Source organism: Carassius auratus, chromosome 27 (genome assembly GCF_003368295.1).
Source record: "Carassius auratus strain Wakin chromosome 27, ASM336829v1, whole genome shotgun sequence".
NCBI lineage: Eukaryota > Metazoa > Chordata > Actinopteri > Cypriniformes > Cyprinidae > Carassius > Carassius auratus.
Genome location: NC_039269.1, coordinates 8,881,377 through 8,903,788, shown reverse-complemented (window position 1 = coordinate 8,903,788; position 22,412 = coordinate 8,881,377). Strand labels below are relative to the sequence as shown.

Genomic DNA, 22,412 nt, shown 5'->3' with positions numbered 1-22,412 from the left:
CTGTTGTTATTTGTGAGTTATGGCTTTGTTTGGAATAGTTCACTAGCTTAATACTCACTAAATAATGTGCAGTAAACTATACACTGGCAAACATTTACTTAAAACCATAAACTTTATTCTACAACAAATATTGAATTTATCTGTATTCTGTCCATGTCATATGTGCTGAATACTGCAGAGTAGTAGTGAGTTAGTATGCTATATAACAGCCAGTGTGTGCTTTTCTCTTCTTACTGCTACATAGTGATTGGTTGTCCAACCCAAACCTCACAGTACTTGAGTCTGTGTTCCTGTGTGTGTGTGTGTGTGTGTGTGTGAGAGAGAGAGAGAGAGAGACACTGCTGCTGCTGTATCTGAACTACTGAACAAGACAGGAAAAGTGGAGCATATAGACATTTACTTCATAAACAGACTTCTTGAAAGAGCCTTAGGAGTTAAGGTAAGTAACTAAGAATTCAATATATATATATATGATGACGTTTTTTGTTTTATTCTATTATTTTTTGTGTATATTTGTCACACTTAAAAGATTCAGATCATCAATATATATATATATATATATATATATATATATATATATATATATATATATATATATTACAAAGATAACCCAAATAAATACAAAATGCAGTTTTAAAATAATGATTTCATTAATAAAGGTGGAAAAAACTGTCCAAACTAGTGTTAATTTTGTCAGCAATTTTCAGTCTTTAGTTCAGTTTTAGTCCTGTGTTAAATAGTTTTTATCATATTTAGTCAACCTTATCATCTTTAGCTAAAGCCAAAATTTAGTCTAGATTTAGTCAAAGAAAATCTAAAGTGTGCAGTATTTTAGCAATAAGATTATTGTTAATTAACTCCACAGACTATTAATTTTGGCAGACATTTTTTATTTAGTCTTAGACTTACTTAAATGTATTTTAGTAATAATTTTAGGTCAACCTTGTTCTGTTTTTGTTTATGAAATGTCAATGAAATGTATGAGCATTTTTGTAAGGTTAAAGTCTAATCTTAGTTTGATTAATGGGGTCGTATACTAAACTTATTGCAGTATTCCACTGTATTCCATGACATTAGAGTACTGAATTGCCAAATTCAAGTCTTCATGATCTCTCACACAAATCCTGTTTACGGTACAATTTTTTGTACAAGTAGAACTAGGGCAGGGGTCAGCAACCCACAGCTCTTTCACCCCTCTGTAGTGGCTCGCTCACAGGCATAGAATGTGTGGATCATTTTAAAAATGCTGGTGGGGAAAGAGTTAAAAATGCATTTTATATTTACTTGCATTATCTTTGTGTATTTTTTTTATTTTATTTTTTTTGATTATATGAATCTTTAAAGTGTGACAAAAACCTTCTCATGGGACTGTCTATATATATATATATATATATATATATATATATATATATATATATATATATACACACACACACACAGACATATTTAGCTTTTTCTTTCTCAATAACTTATCTAAGTCAAAGATTAACTGTCTCTATCATTCTTCCATTCACTCCCTTGTTCTTTTACATTTAGATGGATATGAAGGTGCTATTAATATCAGTTCTACTAGGATTTGTCTCTCATGTCAGATCGAAATCAGGTAACACGGCTACTTTCTAGCTACTCCTTTTTTAGCCTGGAGGCATGAGGGGCAATTTTATGAGTTTATCCCATAGTGATATTGTGAGAGTAAATCAATTTTTGCATAAATGTACAAAGAAACACAAATACTTAAAAAAATATATATTATAAAAAAATATATAATATATGTAAACAAATAATATTCTGTATAAGAGAGTTACTCACTTGGAAATGGTAATATCCTATTGAATCTGACTGAAAGTTGTTGTCTATGTTTTGTGTTCAGACACCAATATATGTATTTCTGCAAACGCCAAAACATGTGGAGAGTGTATTCAGATCGAGCCACAGTGTGCGTGGTGCAAAGATCCTGTAAGTTACTTTGTCTACAAAGCTTGATGGTCTTCTCTTGACTCTGGAAGATGTTCTGAGTCTTACCAGAATGTGTACTTAGTAAGTCTCTGCTTGCATCTTAACAGGGTTTCAAACATTCACGTTGTGATGACAGAGACTCTCTGGAAAAGGTTGGGTGCACTCCACTCGGCATAGAAAACCCTCGAGGAACGGTCACCATTGACAAAAACAAACCCGTCACAAACCGTAAAGTTGATGGAGGACAGAATCTGAGGCCTGATGAGATCACCCAGATCCAGCCACAAAAACTCACCCTGAACCTACGATCAGGTGCTGGACCCCATCTGTGAACAACAAAAACATCACTGGATGTGTTTGTGAGATAAAGAAGAAGGACAAATTCATTAAAAACGTCAATGTAAAAGTTTCATCATTTACTCACCCTCATGCTGTTTCCAAACAAAGTCGTTCACAAAAAGGATGACTTGGACCACAGAACAGAGTGAGAACTTCCGAAGAATATTTGTATTTTCCAATACAATGAAAGTGAATGAGGACTGAGAGGACGCTTGTGAATGAGAAAAAAAAAACACAATGTAGGCTTCTATAAATGTGGTCAAAGTCATATGCAAGTCTGCGTATTAACTCAAAATTCTGACATCTGAAGTCTGATTCATTAAACGAACTGTTCTTTTGAGTCGAATCATTTAGTTTACCGAGCCTGGTCTGGATGACTCGTTCATGAATTAAATTGATTCGGTTCTCGAGTTCAACTCACTGATTCAATAGTCCGACAGCGGCGGTATTAAACAGGTTCTGATGATCGCTGATATCTTGGAGTTAGACAGCCATTGGCAGACCTAATTAATGTTGACAAGAGTAACCAGGATATATATATATATATATATATATTTATTTATTTATTTATTATTTTATTTTTTTTATCTTTTGTGTTCTGCATAAACAAAACAAAAAAAAAAGTTATATGACATGAACGATGACCGAATTTCAATTTTGTTGTTTTTTTCTATTAAGTGAATTGATGGTGTAATTATAAATAATATGTGGTTACCTATAAAGTAGTTAGCACATTTTATATTCATTTTTGTCCCTTGATTGTCTTTGTCTCCCTTCAGGTGAATCACAGAAGTTTACTCTCAAGTTCAAGAGGGCAGAAGATTATCCCATCGATCTGTACTTCCTGATGGACCTCAGCGACATGCAAACTAATCTTGAAAATGTCAAGAACCTGGGAACCAAACTTGCCAGGGAGATGCAGCACATCACAAAAGACCTGCGGATAGGTTAGGAGAACACATGCTCACATCCACAGCTGCTTGTACTCTTAAAGCTGTTAAATGATCTGCTAACTCTCGTTTATAGGTTTTGGTTCATTCTTGGAGAAACCTTTCAATCCGGTGACGCCAACATATCAGAAGAACCCATGTTTTCCAAACAATTGCACAGCCCCCTTTAGCTACATAAATGTCCTGAACTTGACAGATGACACTGCATTGTTCACCCAAGAGGTCAGCAAGCAGAAAACTTCTGGAAACCTGGACTCTCCCAAGGCAAGATTTCAAGCAGTCATGCAAGCTGCTGTCTGCACGGTGAGTTGAGCTGAACATTCCCTAAATGCCAAGAACTATGGACAAAGTCTCCAATACATGTTTGCACATGCAGTGTTTTACTTGCCCTGCGAATGGCCACGTCGACAACAACTTTCTTTTTGTTCCAATAAAATGATTTTTCTAATTGAAAATTATTAGATTAGAAAATCTGATTTTCAAATACATCATCATTATCTTCATATACTGCTTCTGACTGTCACCCAAGGGTTCTGATTTAATTTTAAAACACTAAGCGTGTAGTCAGTGTGTGACTGAGCCTTGGTAAAATCAGAAACACAATCAATATCTCTTAGAGTCCTAGAAAAAAGAAGAAGAAAGTGACGTGACATTCAGTCAAGTATGGTGACCAATACTCAGAATTCACAGCCGGAGCAGTGGGCAGCCATTTATGCTGCAGTGCCCGTGGAGCAGTTGGGGGTTCAGTGCCTTGCTCAAGGGCACCTATAGTCATGATATTGCCAGCCCAGGACTCAAACCCACAACCCTAGGGTTAGGAGTCATACTTTCTAACCACTGGGCCACGAATTTTCCCCTTGAAGAGAAGCAGCATGCAACATGTTTGGACAAAATCCATTTGAAGCTGTGTTCTGTCTTCTGTATTTGGATTGTATTTCAGGAAGTGATCGGCTGGAGGAATGTTACTCGCCTCCTTGTGTTCTCCACGGATGCTGGATTCCATTTTGCTGGAGATGGAAAACTGGGTGGCATTGTTCGACCAAATGATGGGAAATGCCATCTGGAGAATAATATGTACACCATGAGCAATTACTTTGTAAGTTTGTATTTGATAGATAGATAGATAGATAGATAGATAGATAGATAGATAGATAGATAGATAGATAGATAGATAGATAGATAGATAGATAGATAGATAGATAGATAGATAGATAGATAGATAGATAGATAGATAGATAGATAGATAGATAGATAGATAGATAGATAGATAGATAGATAGATAGATATTCAGACAGTCAGAGAGACCACTAGAAATATCAGAGTGTGTCTTTGATTTTAGTGTTTTTTTCCAGGACTACCCCTCCATCTCTCAGCTGGTAGACACACTGAGTGACAACAACATTCAGACCATCTTTGCTGTGACACAGCAATTCAGAGATCTTTATCAGGTGTGTATTCAGAGATCTTTATCAGGTTTGTGTAATATGTTTGTTATATCTTCTCCTCATTGCAACTACATCATATTCATCATATCAAAAATGTAAACATCAGGTTTAACTCTGATTGTAGCCTTTATTGACTCATTATGCATTTGTGTTAAGGTGACAAGAAATGCCACTTCCCTGGGATATGTCCTGCCCTAAATTGCCTAAAATAACCAGGTTTTGGCCATTTGTGCTGTGCAGATCAATCGTTTTATGACATCTAGTTCCACAAGCACGATAGAAAGCAGAGCAAATGGCTCCTTATGCTTTCGAATCACTCTTGCTGTACTTTGATCTTTATTTTAGGCAATTTAGAAAACCTGGGCAGAAAGTGTCCCCTGGAAGAGGCATGTTTGGTCACTGTAATTTGTGTGTGTGTGTGTGTGTGTGTGCAATAGGAGCTGTCTGCACAAATTCCTAAATCAGCAGTGGGGACACTGTCTACCAGCTCTTCCGATGTCATCAAGCTAATCATTGATGCATATAATGTGAGTTATTTATGTAATGTCTGTATGTAAGTAATGGATGGCTGTGGTCAGCTCTAGTTCATTTTAAGGCAGGGATGTACAAATGTGTTCCTGGAGGGCCACTATGATGCAGAGTTTAGCTCCAACCCTAATTAAACAAACCCTAACCCAGCTTATCAAGGTCTTCAGACTCACTAGAAACGTCCAGGCACGTTCGTTAGAGCTTGTTGGAGTTAAAAATTAAAATTTGCAGGATGTTAGTCCTTCAGAAGGTTTACAAAATACAGCCAGTTCCAATTGCGTAAGAGTTGTTTAAAATCTTATGGACTTGACCCTTTTGAATGATCAGAAAAAGGCAAGACACTTATTGCTCAATCAGATCAACAGTTCTGCAACCAGTAAAATTATAAGTTCAAAATCCACAGTTCACACCCAAAAATGAAAATTCCTTCATCACTCACTCACCCTCATGCCATTCCAAACCTTTTTGGATTTCTTTTTTTGTCTATAAAAAACAACAGAAGATATTTTGAAGCATCGAATTTCAAAATATCTCCTTTTGTATCCCACAGAATAAAAAACTCATACAGGTTTAAAATGACATGAGGGTGAGTAATTGGTGACAGAATGTGAGTGAACTATCCCTTTAAAAGTATTTAAATTAATATTTGTGAAGCACTAATGTACTCTCTGTGTTTAATTGTGTCAATCAGTCTTTGTCCTCAGAGGTCATTCTGGAGAACAGTAGGCTCCCCGAAGGTGTGTCTATCTCCTACATCTCCCACTGCAAGAATGGAGTGAGTGAAAAAGGAGAAAATGGGAGAAAGTGCTCCAACATCTCCATTGGGGACGAGGTGAGAATAATGTCCTCCAGCTAGACACTTATGCAGTTGCATCTATGGCATTTTCATCAAATATTCAGTATTTTACACATGTCCTTAACAGAACTGACCCTTTTTTATCCATGTTAAGTGCCCCAACATCTCCACTGGGGATGAGCAGAGAGAGGTTGAGACATTCTGCATTGTTTAAATAAAGTCAACATTTGAACATAATTGTCAAAATTGAAAGTTTCCCAACTTAATATCTGAGTTTATGAACTTAAAAAAATGTACAGTTACATTACCTCACATTTTGTACATTCTAATGACTTAATACACTAAAATAATGTAATAAACATTAACTAAATAACATAAATTGATTGTTACACAACCCTAATGTACACTACTGATAACAAAAATGACAATTTGTAGTTTTTACTTACAAAAACCATATTTATCAGTATTTTATAGTAACGAGCTCACAAATAAAACCTATACACCCGACGGGCTATTTCAATTCCCATAAATGATATGCATCTGTTATTTATAAAACAACGTTTTGTGCTTCATAGGTGATGTTTGATATAGAAATCACGGCTAAGGGCTGTCCATCTAAAGGTAAATCACAGACTTTAAAGATCAAGCCGCTGGGTTTCTCTGAGGAGGTGGAGATCGTCCTCAACTTCATCTGTGAATGTGAGTGTCATAAAGAAGGAATCCCAAACAGTCCCGAGTGTAGCGACGGCAATGGCACTCTGGAGTGTGGAGCATGCAGGTTTGAGAGGCTGTCAATCTCATATGCAAATGCAGATAATATAATGATCTGATTTAATGTTTTCTCTCATATCAGGTGTAATGAAGGCCGGTTAGGCAGATTCTGTGAGTGCAGCAGAGATGAGTTCCTGACAGATGATCCGGATGCAAACTGCCGCATGGATATGGGCACGGACATCTGCAGCAACAATGGAGAATGCGTCTGTGGAATGTGTGAGTGCAAGAAAAGAGACAACCCAGAGGAGAGATACAGCGGAAAGTTCTGCGAGTGCGACAACTTCAACTGTGACCGCTCCAACAACAGGCTCTGCGGAGGTACAACCCATTTTGTAGTACACTATTTATAAATTTTTTTGAAATGTTGAAATGCATTCTGTCTTCTGCTCAATTAAAAAAAAAAAAAAAAAAAAAAAAAAAAAAACAGAACACTGTTAAAATCAACATGAAATTGTACTACCACCTTTTTATTTGCACAGTATTATTGTTTTAACGGTTGTATAAAATGGTGGGGGGGGGCGCTGTTTTAGAGGTGAAGCATTTACCATTTTGATTTTATTTTGACTTGAATGGATTAAAAACCTATATTTGCTATATTATTATACCTGCCAATGCAGTAAGACAAATCCTGATATCCTTTTGAATTAAGTTGAATTTTCTTAACTTGTGGACAGTTTTTTTCCCCTGTTTTAAATGTAAATAATTTTGATGCATTTTTTCAGAAAAAAAGGCTTAATATATCTTAATTAATTCCAACTGCTTAAATGTATCTGGATTTAAGAATTTTTGCAATGCAAATCTTTTTGTATGAAAACTGTATCAAAATAATTTGAATTTGAAAAAATCTGTCAGTGGGGTAAGAAAAATAATTGTTTCCCTTTAATTTAGTTTTTCTTACCGTATTTTAGTGTTTCAAGTATAATTACTATTTGGTAAAATTGCCAGAAAAAAAAGTTCATATTTTGAAACATTTGCATTTATAAGTAAATGTATCTTGATTTAAATATTAGCTATATTTACTGGAAAACAAGAAAAAATATAATTATTTTATTTTATTTTATTTGGAAGTAATTAAGACACTTAATACAGTGGCATTTTTTCCCCACAGGTCACGGTCGTTGTGAATGCAGGAAGTGTATCTGTGACCCTAACTACACAGGAAGTGCTTGCGACTGCTCATTGGACACCTCAACCTGTATGGCCAGTAACAAACAGATCTGTAACGGTCGGGGCATCTGTGTGTGCGGCATGTGTAGATGTACAGACTCAAAGTTTCAGGGTCCAACCTGTGAGATCTGCCCAACTTGTCCTGGAGTTTGTACTGTACACAAGTACGTAATTAACAGGACATTTGCTTGAACAACTGCCACAGCTAGCAGCACTAAATATATTTTCTTGTCTTTCCTCACAGGGATTGTGTCCAGTGCCGAGCATTTGGTTCTGGTGATAAGAAAGACACATGTGAGAAAGAGTGTACTAACTTCGATCTTATAATGGTGAAGAAGAAGGAGGAACTTCCTCCGCCCAATGAACAGCCCTACATCAATCACTGCAAAGAGCGTGATGCTAACGATTATTGGTTCTTCTTCACCTACGCTACCAGGAACGACAACACCGTTGTGGTCCATGTGGCAGAGGAGCTTGGTAAGTGGAAGATGAAATAAGTACCAGCAGGTCCTGAGTTATATTGTTCTAGTTAACTAGTTAGTTAACTATATTGCTTAGTTAACTAGTAACAGTGCCTTGCAAAAGTATTCATACCACTTAATTTTTACACGTTATGTAATGTTCCTGCCATATGTAAACTGCTTTAAATCACTTTTTTTCCATATCAATCTACACTCCATACACCATATAGACAAAGCAAAAACAGAATTGTCACAAACGCATAAATAAATATATATATATATATATATATATATATATATATATATATATATATATATATATATAAAAACCTGAAATAATTAAATTGCATAAGTATTCATACCCTTGACCAAATATTTAACTGAAGAACCTTTACAGCCTCAAGGTTTTTTGTTTTTGTTCGATGCAACAAGATTTGCTCATCTGCATTTGCCAATTATCTGCCATCTTTCTCCTCACCTCTTCAACTCTCAAGCTGTGTCAGGATGAATGGGGCAGACTCACATTTTCAGGTTTCTCCTGAAATATTTGATTGGATTCAAGCTCAGGCTCTGGCTGGGCCACTCAAGGACATTCACAGAGTTGTCTATAATTCATTGCTGTGTTTTTAGGGTCATTGTTCTGATGGAGGGTAAACCTTCTGCCCAGTCCGAGGTTCTGGATGCTCTGCACTAGGTTTTCATCAAGGCTATGTCAATATTTTGGTGAATTGAGCTTTTCTTCTGCTCTGACAATTCTTTCAGTCCCTGCCGCTGAAAAATAGCTCCACAGATTGAGCCTGCTACCAGCACACTTTACTTTTGGGATTGTACACTGCAGGTGATGAGCAGAGCTGGTTTCCTTCAAACATGATGTTTGGAATTGAGGTTCATCAGAACAGAAAATATTATTTCTTTCTTTCTGAAGGTCCTTTAGGTGATTTTTTGCAAGTTCCAAGTGCGTTTTCATGTGTCTTCACTGAAGAGAGGATTGAATCTTGCCACACTGCCATAAAGCCCAGTTGATGTTTGTTCTCCTGTAGATTTCTCCTATCTCAACATATGATCATAGAGCTGAACTATAGTCACCATCAAGTTCTTAGTCACCACACTAACCAAAGCCCTTCTCCATCAGTTGCTCAGTTTGGCCAGGAGGCCAGCTCTAGGAAGAGTCCTGGTTGTTTCATACTTCTTCCATTAAGGGTAAGGTTGACCCATAAATGAGGCGGTATTTTTTTTTAACTCTGTCCCAGATGTCTGGCTTGATGCAAACCTGTTTTTGAGCTCTATAGGCAGTTCTTTTGACCTCAGGGCTTGGTTTTTGCTCTGATATGCATTATAAGCTGTTGGACCTTTTATTAAGATGCCTTTCCCAATCATGCCCATTCAAATGAATTTGCCACAGAATAACTTCACTCAAAGTGTAACAACATCTACAAGCAATATGAATGCTCCTGAGCTACATTTAAACTGTCCCATATAAAGATATGAATACTTATGCATGTGATTCAAATGATTTAAGTTTTTTTATTTTTAATACATTTGCAAATATGTAAGAATAATTCTAGGTCTTCTACATGAGAATGTGTTACCACAATACTAAATAATTGTTATTTAAAGTTATTTTTATCCCTTTTTATTTTAGAACCATAAATATAGGAAAGTAGAGAGATGACCGGAAATTACTGGGAGGAAAGGGGAGCAGTACCTGCAAAGGACCTTGAGACGGGAATCGAACTCGGGGCGCTGTGGGCGCAGTTGCGCTATTTGTCTATGCCACAGGGTTATTGGTGCCAACAATAATTGTGTCTTTATAGAAATGTTATAGATGTATTTTCCTTAAGAGAAACAAATCAAGTAAATGAGTCTTTTAATTTTAAATGGACAGAAATATACAAGTGCTTCTCAATGAATTAGAATGTTGAGGAAAAGTTCATTTATTTCAGTAATTCAACACAAATTGTGAAACTCATGTATTAAATTCAGTGCACACAGACTGAAGTAGTTTAAGATTTTGGTAGTTTTAATTGTGATGATCTTGGCTCACATTTAACAAAAAACCACCAATTCATGATTAGAATTCAAATTAGAATACTTCATAAGACCAATAAAAACATTTTTAGTGAATTATTGGCCTTCTGGGAAGTATGTTCATTTACATCAGCAATGATTAGTCTCTTGTTTCTCATTTTCCTCTTGAAAATACCCTATAGATTCTCTATGGGGTTCAGGTCTGGTGAGTTTTCTGGCCAGTCAAGCACACCAACACTATGATCATTTAACCAACTTTTATTGATTTTGGCATTGTGGGCAGGTGCCAAATCCTGCTGCAAAATAAAATCAGAATCTTCAAATGATGGTCAGCAGAAGGAAGCATGTGGTGCTCCAAGATTTAGTGGTAAACAGGTGCAGTTTCTTTGGTTTTCAAAAAACACAATGGACCAACAACAGCAGATGACATTGCTAGGACAGCAGGAAAAGATTTCTCTTTGTTCCCCAAACTTAAGATCAAATGGCTAAGAAACCCTGTGGTGACCCCAATGCATAAATCCCCAGCCTTATCAGGAAACGAAGGATGCTAAGGCATTCCTATGGCCCAGGATCACCACAAACCTTAAACCAGGGAACACCTCCTTTCTGCAGCTGTAAATTCCCGAGACTTTTGTTTCCAAAACCAGTAGACTGAAATTAACCCACTTGTGGTTTAATACAAACAACGGTCTCACAATTGCTTCCAGTAAGCTGAATTAATTACCAGGTTTTTACCTCACATATATTTTAAGTATCATGTATGTTTTATATAACCTGTGGATTTATTTCTCTGTGTGTTTAACTTTCATTACAGCCTATTCATAGGGTTTTCTACCTCAGTTATAGGAACTAATCACCAGAAGTTGCCTCATACATGTGTATTCTCTGTATTATGCATGCTTTATATTACTCAAGTTAATTTTGTGTGTTAGACACTTATCACGTTGTCAGATGTGTGTAGGATGCACCATATTTAAACTACCTATTAGTTTGCTTATTAAAGCGTTTAAGTAAACTCTCAGGACATTACGCTAACTACATGCAAGAACCAGAGAACAGGGTGTAGGTCCCACCCAAGACAATATCTGATTGGCTGTTGCACTAGGAAGGACGGGTCAGATGGACACGCTTATGACCCAATGACAAGCAGCTATGCATTGCTTTTTGCCTTGCTTTTGCAGTGACTTTTGCTCTTGCCTATGTTTTGTGCTGACCTTTCCATCGTCCAGCGTGTATGCTTACGTACTCTTCATTTCTACACATAATTCTGGAATATACACCTTTTGATCCGCCTGTATATATATGTCTACTTTCATTTTCATAAAAAAAAATCCTGAATATGCTTCTTTGCATTGTATTATTAGATTATTAGATTTTATTTTGTTCATTGTTGTCATGCATTATGCCATATTATTCAAAAACTATTATTCAAAATATTTTCATATTGATAAATATTTTATATTAAATTATTATTATTATTATTATTTAAAATTTTTGTAAAATTTTTATGTCTGATGAGAGTCAAATCTTTTTCTTCTTATTAATTTCTAATGTGAATCTGTTCTGGGGGAGGAGCCTCACTCTGACATGTCCCACCCAGTTTGTGTTTCCTGTGTGAGGTGTGAGACTGCTGCTGCTGTATCTTCTGTATATTCTTCATATGCCTACAGGGCTGTTAAGGTGCACTGTAACCTGGATTGTAACTCAAGACATCAGGAAAAGTTGAGCATATAAACATTTACTTCATAAACTATATAAACTTTATAAAAGGTAGAGCCTAAGGAGAAGGTGAGTAACTAAGCTTTCTTTCCCCCCACTTTTCTTTATTTTCACTTATTTTAAAATGGTCTACACTACACTTCACTAGTCATATATTCTGCAAGTAAATATTGTGTCTGTGTGTATATCAGATACATATCAGATCGAAACTGTTCAAGCAAATCTATAATTCAGTGATCAATCATTTATGCTAATGTGTGTGTGTATTATATATATTAACATGCAACTAGTGAAAGTAAAAGCTAGTAAAGTTAGTAAAATAATAGTTAGAGAATGTTTCTTGGTGTTGCTGTTTCCTTCTCAATAACTTATTTGTTATCAAAGTCAATGATTAACTGTCTCTTTCATTGTTCTGAGTCAGAGACACTCCTGTTTGCCTGTCCTTTTTTAACGGCAACCTACTTTTTGGTGCAAAGAGTACACTTATCAAACTAAAAGAGTCAAGATTATTAATGCACAATTTTTCACAATACAATTTATGTGAGTATCAGACAAGGACTTTGTATTTGTACATAAGTGATTGCTCTCTCTCTCTCTCTCTCTCTCTCTCTCTCTCTCTCTCTCATTCCCTGATGTGTTTCCGTGTAATTATTTTGCATTTAGATGGATATGAAGGTGCTATTAATATCAGTTCTACTAGGATTTGTCCCTCATGTCAGATCGAAAACAGGTAATACAAGTCATTTATAGCCAGCAACACGGCTACTTATTAGTGCCTTAGGGGCATTCTTTTAATGTTTAGGTTTATGAGTTTATTGTATGATTAAGTGCACTGCTTTGCCATGAATACACAAAGAAATAACTTTAAAAAATACCTTCTTAAGTTAATCTGCAAAAGATCTACTTGTTGGGGTTTCTTTTCATGATGTTTTAGTCACTGCATGGGAAATGATGACTATTTGAATCTGACTTAACATTGTACTATTTTAGATCTTGTCTTCTAAAGTTGTGTTTTTTGTTCAGACAGCAATATATGTATTTCTGCAAACGCCAAAACATGTGGAGAGTGTATTCAGATCGAGCCACAGTGTGCGTGGTGCAAAGATCCTGTAAGTTACTTTGTCTACAAAGCTTGATGGTCTTCTCTTGACTCTGAAAGATGTTCTGAGTCTTACCAGAATGTGTACTTAGTAAGTCTCTGCTTGCATCTTAACAGGGTTTCAAACATTCACGTTGTGATGACAGAGACTCTCTGGAAAAGGTTGGGTGCACTCCACTCGGCATAGAAAACCCTCGAGGAACGGTCACCATTGACAAAAACAAACCCGTCACAAACCGTAAAGTTGATGGAGGACAGAATCTGAGGCCTGATGAGATCACCCAGATCCAGCCACAAAAACTCACCCTGAACCTACGATCAGGTGCTGGACCCCATCTGTGAACAACAAAAACATCACTGGATGTGTATGAATGTGTTGTGTGATTATAAATCAGGACAAGCTCATCTAAAATGTCATTTCATCATTTACTCACCCATATGTTTTTCCAAACTTGTATGTATTATTTCCTTCATGAACCCCAGAAGGATTTCAGAAGAACATATTTGCTACTCTTTTCAATATAATGAAAGTGAATGATGACTAAGGATGCTTGTGAAGTGGGAAAAATTAACAAAAAAAGTACAAGTATTACCATAAAAGTACTATAAATGTGGGAAATATTCCAGACATTCACAGGATAATCAACAAGAGTCTTACAAATAGACGTATCATTTTTTTGAGTTGATTTCAATGCAACAGCTGATGTAGTTCACCGAGCTGATCTGAAAGTCTCGTTCATGAATGGATTCGGTTCTTGCGTTCACCCACTGACTGACCGGGAAGATTATCAGTGACTAAATGACTCAAATTCCTGTTTGTCAGACAAAGCTATTGTACGACTAAAGATTTGTAATGTATTGCACAAGTCGAATAGATGACTTTCGCAATATGTTGCTTTTTTTTTTTTTTAATTTAGAGTTTGACAGTCCTCATTCCCTTTCATTATGTAACCAGGATAAAAATGTAAAAAAAAAAATCAAAATGTTCTGCATAAGCAAGAAAAAAAGTCATAAAGATATGCAATGATATGTGGGTGAGTCAATGTTTTTTTACTATTAAGTAAACTATTCCTTTATTAGTTAACATAGTAATAGAAGTCTGATCCCTTAATAAGTTTAGCAAACTGGTCATAGCATTCATGGCATATTTATTCTCCCTACAGGTGAATCACAGAAGTTTACTCTCAAGTTCAAGAGGGCAGAAGATTATCCCATCGATCTGTACTTCCTGATGGACCTCAGCGACTCCATGGACATAAATCTTAAAAATGTCAAGAACCTGGGAACCGAACTTGCCAGAGAGATGCAGCACATCACAAAAGACCTGCGGATAGGTTAGGAGAACACATGCTCACATTCACAGCTGCTTACACTCTTAAAGCTGTTAAATGATCTGCTAACTCTCGATTAAAGGTTTTGGTTCATTCTTGGAGAAACTGGTTATGCCTTACATTCTGATGACACCGAAGTTTCTGAAGAACCCATGTTTTCCAAGACACTGCTCACCACCCTTCAGCTACAAAAATGTCCTAAATTTGACTGACGATGGTGCATTGTTCACCCAAGAGGTCAGCAAGCAGCAAACCTCTGGAAACCTGGACTTCCCAGAGGCAGGATTTGATGCAATCATGCAAGCTGCTGTCTGCACGGTGAGTAGAGCTGAACATTCCCTAAATCCCAGAGAACTGGGCAAAGTTTTCAATAAATGTTTGCACATGCAGTGTTGTACTTGCCCTGCGATTGGCTCCATCCACAACAACTTTCTCTTTGTTCTAATAAAATAGTTTTTCTAATGGAAAATGCTCCAAATTTAGAAATACAGAAGCTGAACTCAGATTTTCTTATAATGTATACGTCATCGTTATCTTCATATACTGCTTCTGACTGTCACCCAAGGGTTCTGATTTAATTTTAAAACACTAAGCGTGTAGTCAGTGTGTGACTGAGCCTTGGTAAAATCAGAAACTGCTGTGTTTGGATTGTATTTCAGGAAGTGATCGGCTGGAGGAATGTTACTCGCCTCCTTGTGTTCTCCACGGATGCTGGATTCCATTTTGCTGGAGATGGAAAACTGGGTGGCATTGTTCGACCAAATGATGGGAAATGCCATCTGGAGAATAATATGTACACCATGAGCAATTTCTTTGTAAGTTTGTATTTGATAGATAGATAGATAGATAGATAGATAGATAGATAGATAGATAGATAGATAGATAGATAGATAGATAGATAGATAGATAGATAGATAGATAGATAGATAGATAGATAGATAGATAGATAGATAGATAGAAAAATATTCAGACAGTCAGAGAGACCACTAGAAATATCAGAGTGTGTCTTTGATTTTAGTGTTGATTTTCCAGGACTACCCCTCCATCTCTCAGCTGGTAGACACACTGAGTGACAACAACATTCAGACCATCTTCGCTGTGACACAGCAATTCAGAGATCTTTATCAGGTGTGTGCAATATGTTTGTTATATCTTCTCCTCATTGCAACTACATCATATTCATCATATCATAATATAAGCATTAGGTTTAACTCTGATTGTAGTCTGTATTGATTACTATAATGCTTTTGTTTGTGTGTGCAATAGGAGCTTTCTGCTCTAATCCCTAAATCAGCAGTGGGGACACTGTCTACCAACTCTTCCAATGTCATCCAGCTCATCATTGATGCATATAATGTGAGTTCATGTTATTTATACAATGTATATGTCAATAATGGTTGGCTGTGGTGAGCTGTAGTTCCTTTTAGGGTGGAAAGGAACTGAAGATAAAACCACTCTAACTCTTTACTTACTTGCAAAGGATTCTACTTTACAGCAATTCCCATGCATAATGTTTGTTTATAATATTAAATATGTGCTACTCATCTGAATGATCAGAAAAAGGCAAGACACTTATTGCTCAATCAGATCAACAGTTTTGCAATCAGTAAAATTATAAGTTCAAAGTCCACAGTTCACACCTAAAAATGAAAATTCCTTCATCACTCACTCACCCTCATGCCATTCCAAACCTTTTTTGATTTCTTTTTTTGTCTATAAAAAACAACAGAAGATATTTTGAAGCATCGAATTTCAAAATATCTCCTTTTGTATCCCACAGAAATGAGGGTGAGTAATTGGTGACAGAATTTGAGTGAACTATCCCTTTAAAAGTAGAACTTAAATTAATATTTGTGAAGCACTAATGTACTCTCTGTGTTTAATTGTGTCAATCAGTCTTTGTCCTCAGAGGTCATTCTGGAGAACAGTAGGCTCCCGGAAAATGTGTCCATCTCCTACATCTCCCACTGCAAGAATGGAGTGAGTCAAGAAGGAGAAAATGGGAGAAAGTGCTCTGACATCTCCATCGGGGACGAGGTGAGAGAGTAAAGTTCTGAACATCTGCACTTGTCTGTGCATAGAGTGACTCTATTTTGCTAGCTGTGGCTTACGCTTAGTGCACAAGTTCTCATATGATAGCAAAATTGCAGCTAATGCCCACTCAACAATGACATTCTAGTTTGCATACTTCTGAGACATATACCAGTTCAGACTGAAGCAGCGCTGAGCAACATCCAATGATTTTGTGAAAGAAAGACTGGAAGAGGATGGTGAGGTTTAGTTTAGTTTATTTGTTTAGCACATGTTTAGTACAAGTACAAAACTATGCAAGGAGGGAACGAAGCCACTCTAGGCTTGTACAGAGTTCCACTCCTGTTCATATTAACTCATGAGACATGCAGACTAAACACTCAAACAAAACAAAACAAACAACAAACGAAACAAAGCAAGTGATGGTGAGGTGTTAGTTACAACTGTATTTTCCGGACTATAAGTCACACTTTTTTTCATAGTTTGGCTGGTCCTGCGACTTATACTCAGGTGCGACTTATTTATCAAAATTAATTTGACATGAACGGAGAGAAATGAACCAAGAGAAAACATTACCGTCTACAGCCGCGAGAGGGCGCTCTTTTGGTGCTTGGTTCTAAATAAATGCGACTTATAGTCCAGTGCGACTTATATATGTTTTTTCCTCATCAAGACGTATTTTTGGACTGATGCGACTTCTAGTCAGAAAATTTTATTTTCAGTTCTGTGCAAATCAGCACAAAGCAATCTGAATGTTTCACTTCTTCAGTGCAGATAAACTGATGGTGTAAGTTTTAGGTGAAATACTGCATCCTAAAATAGCACATTGTAGAATAAAGGTTACATTTATGGTCAAATCTGGCACCTGTGATTGCCAGAAATTCTCCATAAAAATTAGCTGAGAATGTTTCAAAAATTATCGGATGGCATGTTAGTGTCTGTATATTTTACAACATAAAATTGTATGACATCTAACAGAGTTCTGATTGCTCATTAGGGTTTGCAGTGCATGTGACATCAAAATAATGAAATAAGCAGTGTTGGGGAAAGTTACGTTTAAAAGTAATGCATTACAATATTGTGTTACTCCTTAAAAAAATAACGAATTACGTTACTTAGTTACTTTTTATGGAAAGTAATGCGTTATGTTACTTTTGCGTTACTTTCACGTTACTTTTTAAATAGGAGCAGAGCTTGATTGTTTTTAATATAGTAAGTTCTATTTATAGCAAATTTAAAAGCACATTACACACTAAAAAGTGTAATGAATAACCCTCAGGCTGAAGGAAAAGTTAATTCACATCTGTACAGGTGAACACAGGGGAAGAACGTTCCACACTTTTCAGCAACAAAAAAACATTGAAGCAAAATTGTTAATTTATTTAAAGTCATTTTTGCTTATTTGGTTGAACTGGATCATCAAAGGACATCAGTAAAGACACTGGTTAATAAAATGGGATTCGATACATTTGTCTTATTTAACATTTAATTAGGTTTGCATCATATTCTGAGTTTGCATTTCACTGTTTTAATTCATTTTGATGAATACTAAATCAGTTTTTTTGTGAGTGGGATGAATAAATGCACATTCACATTTAGGGCCCTATTTTAACGATCTGAAACGCAAGTGTCAAAGCGCGAAGCGCAAGTAACTTTGTGGGCGGGTCTCGGTGCTGTTGCTATTTTCCCGGCGGGATAAATGGCTCTTGCGCCCGGCGCAAATCTAAAGTGGGTTGGTCTGAAGTAGCTTCATTATTCATAGGTGTGGTTTGGGCGTAACGTGAAATAAACCAATCAGAACTTCATCCAACATTCCCTTTAAAAGCAGGTGCGCAAGTTCCATTATGGATTGCTATTATTATGGCGTATTTACCAGGCGCACGCCAGGAGCGGTTCACAGCCGAGGAGACTGATGTTCTTGTAAGAGCAATGAAAGACAGAAAAGTTGTGTTGTATGGGGATGGGAGAAACCCACCCAAAATAGCGTCGGTTAAACAGGCGTGGGAGGAAATAGCCACAATTGTTTCATCGATTTTTTTTTTTCCTGGTTCTTGACGGACAAACCAATTTGTCAGATGTCCATAAATACATATATGACCTCAAACAGGTCTGATCCTTAATTACTACAATTAGCCTGAATAATTTGTAAGCTAGATTTATGCCTATTTTTTCACATCTTCGTGGCACACCACAATGATTTCCGTCATCTCATGTGTTAATATTTTTTTTTAAGTGTAACAATTTATGATTTCCAAAAATAACTGTTGCATCTGTGTAGATTACATGAGCAAAGTGTATGCGCGTTGTGCACGCTATACATTATGGTCAAGCATGCGCCCTTAAAATAGCATAATGAACAACGCGCAACGCGCCACTGACTTTAGACTAGTTTTTTTCTGGTCAGTGGCGCAATTGTTTAATGGTACAGCAAAATAGCACCAGGGATTGTTTGCGCCGGAACACGCCTCCTTTTTTGCGCTGAACCGCCCAGGGAGCGCAAGTTCATTCACTAGTTTAGCGACGTGCTTCTGTGGAGGGAAAAGCGCGCTTTGCGCGGGTGCAAAATAGGAATGACACATGCGTCGGTGTACAAAGTCAATTGCGCTGGGTGCAAGATAGGGCCCTTAGTCTTGAATTACTATACATCTTGTTCACACAGTGCACACAACGCCTCTGTATTTCTGATTTCTCCCAATATGGGGACAGGAGACTCGTCAGTCAATAAATGGGAAAACAAAGTAACTGGCATTACATTTTGAAAAAGTAACTCAGATATTTTCTTGTAAATTAAATAGTAATGCGTTACTTTACTAGTTACTTGAAAAAAGTAATCTGATTACGTAACTCGCGTAACTTGTAATGCATTACCATCAACACTGGAAATAAGATAATATAGAACACAAAATGCAATGCCCAATCATGTGTTGATATACAATAAAGTTTTACTACAGTGTTTTAAAACTTTGTAAAACTTCCTAATGTTTTTACAGTACACAGCTCTTCAGTGAATCTCTAAATACAAAAGCTTCTTATTTGTTGTGTGCACAAGGCCTTAGAATTTGTGATGTGCTTCATAGGTGATGTTTGACATAGAAATCACGGCTAAGGGCTGTCCATCTAAAGGTAAATCAGAGACTATAAAGATCAACCCGCTGGGCTTCAGCGAGAAGGTGGAGATCGTCCTCAACTTCATCTGCGAATGTGAGTGTCGTAAAGAAGGAATCCAAAACAGTCCCGAGTGTAGCGACGGCAATGGCACTCTGGAGTGTGGAATATGCAGGTTTGAGAAGCTTTCAATCTCATATGAAAATTCAGATAATATGACAATTATCCTGATTCAACATTTTCTCAAATATCAGGTGTAATGAAGGCCGATTAGGCAGATTATGTGAGTGCAGCCAAGACGAGGTCCCAACTGACGATCTGGACGCGAAATGCCGCGGGGATAACAAATTGGACATCTGCAGCAACAATGGAGAATGTGTCTGTGGAACATGCGAGTGCAAGAAAAGAGAAAACCCAGAGGAGATATACAGCGGAAAGTTCTGTGAGTGTGACAACTTCAGCTGTGACCGCTCCAACAACCAGCTCTGCGGAGGTACAACCCATTGAGAATTTGCGCTTCTGTCTTTTGCTGTATTTGATTGTTGTGAATGAATTCTGACATTATATATTTGTTCTGGAAAACATGACAAAAATACTTGTAACTGAGGCATCCTTTTCCCCACAGGTCATGGCCGGTGTGAGTGCAAAAAGTGTATCTGTGACGCTAACTACACCGGAAGTGCTTGCGACTGCTCATTGGACACCTCAACCTGCCTGGCCAGTAACAAACAGATCTGTAACGGTCGGGGCATCTGTGAGTGCGGCGTGTGTAAATGTACCGACCAAAAATTTGAAGGTCCAACCTGTGAAATCTGCCCAAACTGCTCCAGAATTTGCAATCAACACAAGTGAGTTATTGGCTGAACACTAATGAGGTTTGACAAACAAAGCAACCCCAGTAGGTTGAACCACTGACTTGTAGTCAGTTTTGTATCTGAATAAACAGTGCAATCATGAAATTATTTAATCTCAGCCTTGCAGTACTAAATATATTCCTCTCTGTTTTGCCTCAAAGGGACTGTGTTGAGTGCAGACAATTTCACACGGGTAGCAAGAAACAAACATGTGAGGAAGACTGTAGATCCTTCAATATTACATTAGTGAAGACTAAGGAGGAACTTCCTCAGCCGAATGGCCAGCCCATCAATACATGCAAAGAGCGCGACGTTGACGACTGCTGGTTCTTCTTCACCTACACAACCAAAAACGATGACAGCTTCGATGTCTTTGTGGCTGACATAAAGGGTAAAAATGACAGAAAAAATGACCACATACCAGTATGACATTTATGCAGATTTCTCTACAATGATGAGTGTCTGCTTAAGCACTTGACTCTAAAGTTTTAAAGTAAACCTGTTTGATTTGACTATTTAAAGTCACCTGTTCACACCAAGAACGATAACTACAAAGATAACGGTATTAGCATCCACACCATTAAATGATTTGATGAAATTCTTGAGCTTGTTAAAGCAGGCTGGATTTTGATTGGCCATCAATGTTTTCCATCAGCTGGAAAAAATTGTTTGGAAAATGATTCCAAAAATATTGTTTCTCTGTGCCTTTATCGTTATAGCTGTGGTGTGGACTCTGCTATTCTTTAATATTGAGAATGATTTATAGAACTATGTCGTTATCTTTATCGTTATCATCCTTGGTGTGAACGGACCTTAAAACCAAGACCCACTTGTTTTTTCTTATTTGAGAAGCAGTTTCACTTGAATATACATCACAATAGTGGAGAAAAGACAGTTGCAACTTCTGTTTCATGTCATCTTTCTTAATTTATAGTTACTGATAACTAGTTTACAAGTTTTAGATTATTTCCCATAATGCTTTGTGCCTGTGTTCACAGAGTGTCCCTCTGGCCCTGATATCATCCCCATTGTGGCGGGTGTGGTCACAGGAATCGTTCTGATTGGTTTAGCACTTCTGCTCATCTGGAAGCTGCTCATGATTATTCATGACCGCAGAGAGTTCACCAAGTTCGAGAAAGAGAAGATGAATGCCAAATGGGACACAGTATGCATCTCTTTATTAGTATTTCTTTTTTAATATTGCAAATAAATACATTTTAAGGGCTGTACGTGCTATGAAAAAAATATTGGCATAATAATACCTGCTGTTCTGTTTAGGGTGAAAACCCCATCTACAAGAGTGCTGTGACAACTGTGGTGAACCCCAAATATGAGGGAAAATTATAGATCTTAAGGATGGCTTGGAGCAATGGTTCCCAACCGGTCTTTGCTTCATCGCCCATATTTTGCATTGGTGACCTAATACAGTATCATAAATTGTATTTAATGTAATCAGGGGCATGTTGTGACATTGGACAAAAACACCTTTTTGGATGCCAACAACAATTTTATCAACGCTTTAAAATTTTGATAAACTATTTATTTTGTGGTTTTAGTGTTTGCCTTCTGTCCATTACCCAGTCAAATGCATTTTTTGAGTCCTAGCCTACCAGTTGAGAACTTAATTGTAAGCTAGTTTCCCATTGCTTAATTATATTTTTTTCTATTTTGCAGTGTTAACATGTAAATATTAAACTCCTCATTTGAGAAGTCACAACAAGATTCACCAATGATTTTTGAATACTTTATATAAAGCCAATAAAACAGTGCTGGGGTTATTAAATACATTATTGACAGGCTGGTTGTGTGGATGACATTTGTTTCTCCAT

The 22,412-nt window shown here is 36.9% G+C and overlaps 1 protein-coding gene across 3 annotated transcripts; it reads left to right on the top strand.

Annotated features, from left to right (window-relative positions):
• Window positions 1-285: 285 nt before the first annotated feature.
• Window positions 286-22,220, top strand: LOC113045364 (integrin beta-1-like). 3 transcript variants are annotated; one of them, XM_026205712.1, is made up of 16 exons: window positions 286-439; window positions 1,537-1,603; window positions 1,871-1,956; window positions 2,064-2,268; window positions 3,075-3,242; window positions 3,322-3,548; window positions 4,186-4,341; window positions 4,598-4,693; window positions 5,128-5,217; window positions 5,910-6,050; window positions 6,590-6,792; window positions 6,868-7,106; window positions 7,897-8,119; window positions 8,200-8,432; window positions 21,582-21,748; window positions 21,862-22,002. In XM_026205712.1, exons 2-16 carry the CDS (start codon window positions 1,537-1,539, stop codon window positions 21,928-21,930), a joined length of 2,370 nt encoding a protein of 789 aa, XP_026061497.1. In that variant the 5' UTR covers window positions 286-439; the 3' UTR covers window positions 21,931-22,002. The 3 variants fall into 3 exon arrangements, with proteins under 3 accessions (XP_026061497.1, XP_026061498.1, XP_026061495.1); XM_026205710.1 differs by lacking the exons at window positions 286-439; window positions 1,537-1,603; window positions 1,871-1,956; ... (9 more) ...; window positions 7,897-8,119; window positions 8,200-8,432 and adding exons at window positions 12,544-12,703; window positions 12,827-12,893; window positions 13,187-13,272; ... (9 more) ...; window positions 20,355-20,577; window positions 20,745-20,974 and having other exon boundaries at window positions 21,862-22,220; XM_026205713.1 differs by lacking the exons at window positions 21,582-21,748; window positions 21,862-22,002 and adding an exon at window positions 10,059-10,405 and having other exon boundaries at window positions 287-439.
• Window positions 22,221-22,412: the final 192 nt, after the last annotated feature.